The 10,679-nt window shown below is 40.1% G+C and overlaps 1 protein-coding gene across 4 annotated transcripts in view; it reads left to right on the top strand.

Moving 5' to 3' along the window:
• Nucleotides 1–10,679, top strand: part of usp47 (ubiquitin specific peptidase 47) — a 196,946-nt gene that overhangs the window by 164,478 nt on the left and 21,789 nt on the right. For all 4 annotated transcript variants that reach the window (XM_059652083.1, XM_048545666.1, XM_048545668.1 and 1 more), the window contains one exon: nucleotides 3,609–4,389. In XM_059652083.1, coding sequence (XP_059508066.1) covers nucleotides 3,609–4,389 — 781 coding nt within the window. The remainder of the gene's footprint in view (nucleotides 1–3,608; nucleotides 4,390–10,679) is intronic.

Below are 10,679 nucleotides of genomic sequence, written 5' to 3' on the forward strand. Positions count from 1 at the left end.
TTGTTACCTCTTCAAAAAAAAATACTCCTCCAAGTTAGTTAAAATACTGTTTCCCCTTTTAGAAGTACATGCTAGCTCTTCTAATAAACCCATCTTTTCCATGCGACTTCTAATTCTATACTGAATAATTATTTCTAGAAGCTTCTTTCCTCTGAAGTTAAACTGATCTGTAATTGCTGGACCAATCCTATAACATTTTTACACAGTATGATGTTTGTAACTTACCAGTCTTTTGGCACCACCTGTAGACTAGGAAAGGCTGAAAGTTTGTGGTAGGTGCCCCTTCCAATTTTGCACCATTTTCAATGTCCTTGGCACGTGATTTTAGTTTCATAACCAAAAAGTAAAATTAAATTGTGAAATGCTGTTTGGCTAAAGGAAAATATGATATTTTAAGATAAAACATTGTTTAATTTAGTTTGAGATTAAGTTGGTTGGTAGCTAATGCACTGAATTATAGCCTGTATTAATGTAAGATCATCCACAATTCCGAACACATTTCTATTTGGGGAGCTTAAATCAAGTGTTTTCAACCTCTACTTAGATATGTTTCGAAAGGATTGAGCGTTACCTTGAAATATGCGTTGTGTAGACCAAGGAAAAGCAGAGCATTTGGTATCTTGCTGAATGTACCACAGGCAGCATCCTAGTGTGGAAACGAAGACTTGCATGTTATAGCACCTTCTCATGACCTCAGAGCATCTCAAAGTGCTTTACAGCCTATAAAGTAGTCTTAGGTGTAATCACTGTTGTAGGAAATGGGGCAGCCAATTTGTGCAGTGTCTCTCTCAACTCATTTCAATGATGACTAGATAATCAATTTTAATATTGCATAGATTAATGTCAGCAAAGAAACAGTTTTCTTGTTCTTTAAAATAACAGCATGGGACCTTTTACCTTTGAAAGGCAGCACCTCAGTGCACCACTCCCTCTGTACTGGCACTGAGAGTATCACCCTGGATTTTGTGCTCAAATCTTGAGAATGGTGCCTGAGCCCGCTATTGTTCAAGTACTTTAGATGGGTCAGTTTTTGTGCAATGTGTGCAGGAGCGTTTCCTGGCACAATATGTGGATAGGCCAACAAGAGGTGAGGCCACATTGGATTTGGTACTGGGTAATGAACCAGGCCAGGTGTGAGATTTGGAAGTAGGTGAGTACTTTGGTGATAGTGACCGCAATTTGGTTACGTTTAGTTTAGCAATGGAAAGGGATAGGTATATATTGCAGGGCAAGAGTTATAGCTGGGGGAGAGGCAATTATGAGGCAATTAGGCAAGATTTAGGATGCATACGATGGGGAAGGAAACTGCCGGGGCTGGGCACAGCTGAAATGTGGAGTTTGTTCAAGGAACAGCTACTGCATGTCCTTGATAAGTATGTACCTGTCAGGCAGAGACGAAGTGGTCAAGCAAGGGAACTGTGGTTTACTAAAGAAGTTGAATCTCATGTCAAGAGGAAAGAAGGAGGCTTATGTAAATATGAGGCGTGAAGGCTCAGTTAGGGCACTTGAGAGTTACAAGTTAGCCAGGAATGACCTAAAGAGAGAGCTAAGACGAGCCAGGAGTGGACATGAGAAGTCTTTGGCAGATAGGATCAAGGAAAACCCTAAAGCTTTCTAGAGGTACGTCAGGAATAAAAGAATGACTAGAGTAAGATTAGGGCCAGTCAAGGACAGTAGTGGGAAGGTGTGTGTGGTGTCTGAAGAGATGGGAGAGGCACTAAATGAATATTTTTCATCAGTAGTCACACAGGAAAAAGACAGTGTTGTCGAGAATATTGAGATACAAGCTATTAGACTAGACGGGATTGAGGTTCATAAGGAGGTAGTGTTAGCAATTCTGGAAAGTGTGAAAATAGCTAAGACCCCTGGGCCGGATGGGATGTATCCTAGGATTCTCTGGAAAGCTAGGGAGGAGATTGCAGAGCCTTTGGCTTTGAGCTTTATGTCATCATTGTCTACAAGAATAGTGCCAGAAGACGAGAGGATAGCAAATGTTATCCCTTTGTTCAAGGAGGGGAGGAGGGACAGTCCTAGTAATTACAGACCAGTAAACCCTTTATTTTGGTTGTGGGTGAAGTGTTGGAAAGGATTATAAGAGAGAGGATTTATAATAATCTAGAAAGGAATAATTTGATTAGGGATATTCAACACTGCTTTGTGAAGGGTAGGTTGTGCCTCACAAACCTTATTGAGTTCTTTGAGAAGGTGACCAAACAGATGGATGAGGGTAAAGCAGTTGATGTGGTGTATATGGATTTCAGTGAAGTGGTTGATAAGGTTCCCCACAATACGCTATTGTACTAAATGCAGAGGAATGGAATTGTGGGAGATATAGCAGTTTGGATGAGAAATTGGCTTGCTGAAAGAAGACAGAGGGTGGTAGTTGTTGAGAAATGTTCATCCTGGAGTTCAGTCACTAGTGGTGTGTACTGCGAGGGTCTGTTTTGGGGCCACTGCTGTTTGTCATTTTTATAAATGATCTGGATGAGGGCGTAGAAGGATGGGATAGTAAATTTGTGGATGGCACTAAAGTCAGTGGAGTTGTGGCTAGTGCGGAATGATGTTGCAGGTCACAGAGGGACGTAGGGAAGGTGCAGAGCAGGGCTGAGGGGCAGCAAATGGAGTTTAATGCGGAAAAGTGTGAGGTGATTCAGTTTGGAAGGAGTAACAGGAATAGTGTGTTCTGGTCTAATGGTAAGGTTCTTGGTAGTGTGGATGGGCAGAGAGATCTTGGTGTCTGTGTGCATAGATCCCTGACGGTTGCCACCCAGTTTGATAAGGTTGTTAAGCAGGCGTATGGTGTGTTAGGTTTTATTGGTAGAGGGATTGCGTTTCGGAGCCAAGAGGTCATGTTGCAGCTGTACAAAACTGGTGCGGCCGCACTTGGAGTATTGCGTACAGTTCTGGTCACCGCATTATAGGAAGGATGTGGAAGCAGTGGAAAGAGTGCAGAGGAGATTTACCAGAATATTGCCTGGTATGGAGGGAAGGTCTTATGAGGAAAGGCTGAGGGACTTGAGGCTGTTTTCGTTAGAAGATTAAGAGGTGACTTATTAGAGACATAGGAGATGTTCAGAGGATTAGATAGGGTGGACAGTGAGAGCCTTTTTCCTTGGATAGAGATGGCTAGCACGAGGGGGCATAGCTTTAAATTGAGGGGTGATAGATGTAGGACAGATGTCAGAGGTAGATTCTTTACTCAGAGAGTAGCAAGGGTGTGGAATGCCCTGCCTGCAACAGTAGTGGACTTGCCAACTCTAAGGACATTTAAATGGTCATTGGATAAACATATGGATGATAATGGAATAGTGTAGGTTAGATTGGCTTCACATTGGTTTCACAAGATGGCACAACATCAAGGGCCAAAGGGCCTGTACTGCGCTGTAATGTTCTATGAGCCCATAACCTTGCACCTCAATGGTGCGAGTGCATCTGCTTGAGTCACAGCTGACATCCCAATGTTAAGCATGCGGAATGTACCATCTTAAAAAGAAATCCATCTGATTTTAAGAGTTTTCTGAACTGTTGTGTTGCCTTAATTTTATTTCAGGCGTGCTTGCACACCAGTGATTTTAATCCATGCTAACTTTAATTTTAATGTATTCTAGATATTTGTTGAAAGCTCAGACATCCAGGATAATCAAACGACTTTCACTGAGTCGCAACTGTGGCATCTTCTAGACCAGCATGCCAATACAATTCGACTATATGTTTCATTGCCAGTACAGTCACCGGGGTCCCAAGGACTAAGGTATCATCACCAAAAAGCTGCAGGGGATCCAGGCAGCCAAGAGGACAGCTATGAATGTGCAAAAGCGTCTCCAACCCACAGGAAACCTGTGGAAGCCATTTTAGAAGAAAGCACAGAGAAATTGAAGAACTTGTCATTGCTACAGCAGCAGCAGTCATCCTGCGCTCCAGGGGAAAATGGTGACGGTCTCAAAAGTGCAGAAGGCAGTGATTTTGAAACCATTGAGTCGCCATCACAAGAGGCTGACTCTTTAACCTCTGTGGACAACAGGGAACTGGAAAACCGGATTCCCTCCTCTGGTCCAGAGACCCCACTCCAGTCAGAAGAACGGTCAGATTCTGATGTAAACAATGACCGGAGCACGAGCTCCGTGGATAGTGATATCCTCAGCTCTAGCCACAGCAGTGACACTTTGTGCAATGCAGAAACAGCCCCTATGCCCCTGACAAACGGGCTGGACTCTCACAGCATCACATACAGCCGCCGCTCAAAGGCCAATGAAGGGAAGAAGGAAACATGGGATACGGCAGAGGAGGATTCTGGAACAGACAGTGAATATGATGAAAATGGGAAGGCCAGGGGATTGACACGGTACATGTACTTCAAAGCAGACCAGTGCACTTCTGAAAATGAATCAGGTGATGGACAAAAAAAGCATGTTGTGTTTCATGTAAGGTGCATATTAAAGAAACTTTAATATGTTTATCTTTGGTGGTAGAATTGCTAACAGCATACTTTTTTATCACTGTCAACCTCTAAATATTTCATAGTTTGATTTCAAAAAGACTGAAAGTTCTATTAGTCACGTGACACATGGGCATCTTGCTGTGTTTTCCAATTGCTCCGTCCTGCATAGCATGTCAGTACTCAGCACAATTCAACTCAACTGATATGTTGGTGTTGAAATTCCACATCACCTACCCACCACTGTTATCTAATTCCATCATCAAATTCTCCTCATCCTTGCTCCAGCATGCATTTATCAACTCTGAAGAAGAGTCATCCAGACTCCACATTAGCTTGCCCTCTCTACCTGGATGGTGCCTGACCGGCTGTGATTTCCAGCATTTTTGTTTTAAGCACAAATTCCAGCATTTGTAGTATTTTGCTCCTGCAATGTGTTAATCATGCTTCCTTATGTTCTCTAAAGTTCAGAAGAACAAGACCTGACTTCATTGTAATATAAATGCTTAAGGGTCTGGCAGGGTGAATGTTGGGAGTTTGTTTCCTCTAACTAGAGAACTCAGAGCTAGGGTCTTTGGTCTCAGAGTAAGGATTCAGCAATCTTGGGCTGAAGTAAGGTGAAATCCATTTACTTACAGTTGTGACTAATTAGGATTCTATGTCCCTAAAGATCAGTTGTTGAGCACATTCAAGACTGATGTGCATAGGTTTTTGGATTTGAGGGGAGTCGGTATATAAAGTCCAGAATTGTTGGGGAGAACTGAAAGATTGCAATAATCTTTGTGATTGATTCAGGATTGAAGGGCTGAATGGTGTACTATTTTGTATTCTTGAATGCATTTCTGCTGTTAGTCTCAATTGTTGTTTACGGTTGCAAATTCCATATTCACACCACACTCTGGGTAAAAAGGTTTCTTGTGAGATCTCAGTTAAAATTATTGGTGCCCATCTTACAGTAATGACCTCTATTTCTGGGCTTACCAATAGGTGGAAATGCATTCTTTGCATCTACTCCATCCAAACTTTTCATATCAGGTTACTCTTCGTCTTCCCTTTCCTGGAGGTGAATGCCTCACTGTTTCCTGATGGTATATATGAGTATCATTCCAAAATCTTTTTTTATATATGCCTTCTGCTATGTGTCAAAATAATGCTATACTTTGAAGATCAAGACTGTTCACTGTACTCCCTGTGATCTAATCAAAATGCAATCCAAATTTCATGTAACTTCTGTTTGTTTTTAAATTGTATCCCCCTAGATGTGAATTCTTTTTTTTTTGTTTGCTTTTCTCTGCCATATTAATCTGTCACTTTGGGATTTATGTATCTGTACTGCCAATTTCCTCCGATCCTACCAAAATAACACCACATCGCTCTTGTTTTAAAGTCAATTTTCCAATTGCCCTTCCCAACCTGCAAGTTAATTTGAACTGTTTTCTGAATCAGTTTCTGTGGCAATCTCTCTGAAGCCTTGTGCACCAAGCAGGACTTAAACTTCATTTTTGAAATCATTTGAAATTAAATTTGTCTCAAGTTGAAGGCTGTATTCAGTAAAGCTTGATGGTACTTTAAATATTCAGTAAATTTGTATTACAGTTCCTTTAATACTTTAAAAGAAGTACATGTCACTCTCTTTACAAAAGGGTTTAATTTATATTTCATCCTCAGGTTATGCATCATTCCCAATCAAGTGCTTGGTGCCGTTTGATGGATGCTTGTGTGGCTGACTGAGTATTATATCATCTTCGAATTTATGGCCTGTAGTTGTATGTTCCCACAGTGGGGTGCCTGACACCAGTAACTTGGAAGATGCAACCGCAAGCACATACAGACATCCTACTATTTTTTGCATCCCCTGCACCCCTGATGCTCCGTACATTTTGTCAATTAAACTGTCTTTGCTGTAACCATTAGACCACTATTATTCCCTATTCCCTATTATTTCTTCAATTGTAATACAACAAGCAACTTGCCATTGGGCGCAAAACTGTAATTCTGGCCTCCTGAGAGAGGAAGGGCTGCTTTTACAGGTTGGTTTCATTCTCTGAACATGAAACATTTTCCATAGAGTGCCCCACTCTGTGGCCCAGATTGCAATTGTATCTTTTTTGAGCTTTTAGTCATGTGCAAATTTTGTTTTTGCACCAGATCACTAAATTTAAGGCATGGTGTGATGGGGTGTGTTTGGAATATCAAAGTCTCCCATTGTGTCAACATAAAGTAGGTACATTTCAAACTGTTTTAGAAAGATCATACTCTATTTGGAATGATCATAATTTCTATTATTTTCGAAAATCCAATTGAATAATTCTCACAGTATTTCTGAAAAGTACAGAATACTGTTTCAAATTACTGAATTGTAAATCATTATTAAATGAGCAGTATATTTCTGACAGCATCCACAGGCTCCAGATGACTGATGGTCCCTACAGCTGCATCTGCTTTCTAATCTGGTCTATACAAAAGTGCAACACCTTTAGACTTTATACTTCAGACAAAATGTAGTACGCACACGCAAGCTATAAATCTTGTCTGTGTGCCCTAAGGTTTGTTATCACATTGTTGGTACTTATGTCAGTATAAAAATTGAAAGGAGTATAAAGTATGTTATTTTCTATGGGTTTCTCATTTAATCAAGGAATTGAAGCCTTAAAAGCAGTTGCAAGTCCAGGGACAACTCTCCTAACAACAGAAGATATCCAATAATTAAGCTTCTATCTGCTCTATGTTCTATTTGCAACAGAAAGTGTGTTAGACTGTGAAGTCTTTGAAATTGACTAGATCATATGTTTTGGTAATAGACTGCACAGTATTTTGCTCCTGTCCTTATAAAAGTTAAGAAAGCCAATTCAGTATTTTCCCTCTATAAAATTCCTATACAATATATTGTACTTTGAGGTTTTCATACAATCTCGCCTCTATGTTGAAATTGTGCATCAACATGGCTATTCAAAAATAGTTTATAATTTACATAAATTATGTTACCAGTTCTGCTGGAGTAGATACAGAGAAACCTTTGCGCTACCAGAATGTCAGTAACTAGAGGGCACAGATTTAAGATAATTGGCAACAAAGTCCAAAAGAGAGATTTGTTAAAAATGCATCAAGTTATGGTGATCAAGAATGTGCTATTTAACGGAATGATGGAAGTAATCAGTAACTTACAAAAGGATATTGTGTCTCTATGAAGGATGAGCAAGGGGAATGAAGCTAAGCAGATAGTCATTCAAACTATTTTTGAAATACTTCGTCCTGTGCTATACGAATGGCTTCACAATGTTTTTAACTGGTTTTACCCACTTTTGTATTGAGAATTGCTATCAGGATTAGTCTGTTGGGCTGAATTGTGTTTCTGTGGTTTAAATCTAATATAATCCCATACAAAATGCTGCCAAATTTGTATGGAAAATGGTACGAATGCTTGTCCTATCCAATCATATCTATTTGTTATTCCAAATACTTAGTGAAATTTACATTTATTTAAAGCATCATTCCCCTTTTAATTCAAGTTTCATTGACATCAGTTCTGATTTATTTAAAACCATAGAAAAGTTATGACAGAAGCCATTCAGCCCATCATATCAAACAACTCACTGGAGGACGAAGCTCCACAAACATCCCCATCCTTTAGTAGATGAGCCCAACACATCAGTGCAAAAAGTAAAGGCTGAAGCACTCACAGCAATCTTCAGCCATAAGTGCCGAGTGGATGATCCATTTCTGCCTCCTTCAGTAGCCCCACTCATTGCAGGTGCCAGTCTTCAGCCAATTTGATTCATTCCACATGATATCTAAAAGGGTGAGAGACACTAGATGTTGCAAGGCTATTGACCCCAATAACATGCTTGCAATAGTACCGATGACTTGAGCTCCAGAACTTACTATGCACCTAGCCAAGCTGTTCCAGCACAATTACAACCCTGGCCATGTGGAAGCTTACCCAAATTTGCCCCATACACAGAGCAGGACACATCTAACCTGACCAGTTGTCACCCCCATCACTCAACACTTAATCATTAGTAAAGTGATGGAAGGTGTTGGCAACAGTGCTGTCAAGCACTTGCTTAGCAATAACTAATTCATTGCTCATTTTGGACTCCATAAGGACCACTCACTTAATTCGTGACCTCATTATAGCCTTGATTAAAACCATGGACAAAAGAGCTGAGTTCTAGACACGAGAACAACTGCCCTCAACATCAAGGCCACATTTTACCAAGTGTGACATGAAGCAGCTCTAGCAAACCTGGTGTCAATGGAATTGGAGAAATATTCTTCTATGGATGGAACCATTAAGTGGCACAAAGATAAAAGGTTGTGTTATTTAAGGTCACTAGTCTCCGTACAGAGCATTTCTTCAGGAGTTCCTCAGGATAGTGTTCTTGGCCCAACCAGCTTCAGCTGTTTTATCAGTGACTTTCCCTCCATCATCACATCAAAAGTGAGGATATTTGCTGATGACTGCACAACATTCTCAGATACTGAAGCAGTCCATGCCCAATGGCAGCAAGACCTGGATGATACCCAGATTGCTGTTCCTGAAGTGTTACTGGGTCAGAATCATGGAACTCCCAAATAGCATTGGTTCAAAGAGGCAGCTACTATTACCCTCTCAGTTGAAATTATCGATGAATAATAAATCTGGTGCAGTAAGTGACATCTACATTCTGTGAATGAATTTAAAAAAGCTTTGTTTATGTTCTATCCCTCTTTCTGTTACTGCCTCATTCAAAAAAGGACAGCATTCCATGTATTTTCTTTATCATCTTATCTACCTATTAGTAACACCCTCTTGGACTTATGGACATGCATTCCAAAATTACTCACTCTCTCTACCCTATTCAAAATCCTGTTTATTACATATTGTCAAGCTTTGTTTGCCTTTCCCAGATGCATTACATCACTTCTCTGGATTGAATTCTACTTGCTACTTTTCTGGCCACTATTAGTGTAGAAGCTACCAAATGTAGAATCTTTTTGGGAATTTTTTTGGGGGGATGGGAGGTTGTCATTTGTTTATTTTGATCTATGGTTCCCCACCCAGGGAATACAAGAAGACTGTAGGCCTGTCCGGGATTGATTTGATCTGAGTTTGCCTCCAACATGGTGTTTCTACCTAGTGGAGCAATGCTTATGAAATAAAAACTAAAAGAACTGCGGATGCTGTAAATCAGGAGCAAAAACAAAGTTGCTGGAAAAGCTCAGCTGGTCTGGTTGCATCTGTGAAGAAAAAAAGTCAGAGTTAACGTTTCTCAGAGAAGGGTCTGAGGAAGGGTCACCAGACCCGAAAAGTGAACTGATTTTTTCTTTCTTCTCAGATGCTACCAGATCCACAAAGCTTTTGCAACAACTTTGTTTTTGTTTAATGCTTATGTAACGTCTGATAAAAAAGAAAGCGAATGTAAATATTTTGGTATTCAAGAATCCACTTGATATCTGTTTTCAGTTAAGAATTACATACAAATGTTACATTTTTCAGGCACATCAGTGTCTTAGCTAACCTGGAGATGTTAAGCTACAGCATGCTTCCAGTTGCATGTCAAGCTTCTGGAGGTCTGAGGCAAGGGGGAATACAAGATCTTTATCTTCTCCGCTCATGTGCAGTGACGTAGTAATGATGATGTAATCATGTTTCTTAAATGCACATTGACAATAAAACATAGCACCAACCCTCCAGTTTAAATTAGTTTAAATTGGCTGATAGAACAGTGGACCGCGCTGCTCAAGGTATTTTGTTAGGAAAGGGCTTCACAGGGTGTGCTCAACACTCTACAGAACACTAATATAATACAGAACTATAATAATTGTATTTAACAATTAGAGGTACTAAGGTGGAAATGTATAATTGAAGAAAGGAAACTAGCCATACTACTATAAAATTTGCATTTGTTAAACATTTTGATGCCTCACTAATACTATCCCAGTGTTCAGACTGCATAATCCAGTATAGATTTTAATAAATAATTAAAGGGTGCAAAGCCAAGGTACTGCTGTACATAAACCACAGCCCTGTTGATCCTGGGAAAGTTCAGAACCAAGAAACATGGCCTGTTTAGCCTCTACTCTTAAGTTGCACATGTTGCCAGCTGAAACAATGTGATTGTGAACTCTCAAATTTAGAGAAGGATGGAAACAGTGTCTTAAAGCTAGATTTTATAAGATTTCCGAATAACACTGTTTGTGCTGAGGCTTTTTTGTTTTGTAAATACGATGCATCATTGTTTCCTGTGTAATACGTGATGTG

Source organism: Stegostoma tigrinum, chromosome 17 (assembly GCF_030684315.1).
Source record: "Stegostoma tigrinum isolate sSteTig4 chromosome 17, sSteTig4.hap1, whole genome shotgun sequence".
NCBI lineage: Eukaryota > Metazoa > Chordata > Chondrichthyes > Orectolobiformes > Stegostomatidae > Stegostoma > Stegostoma tigrinum.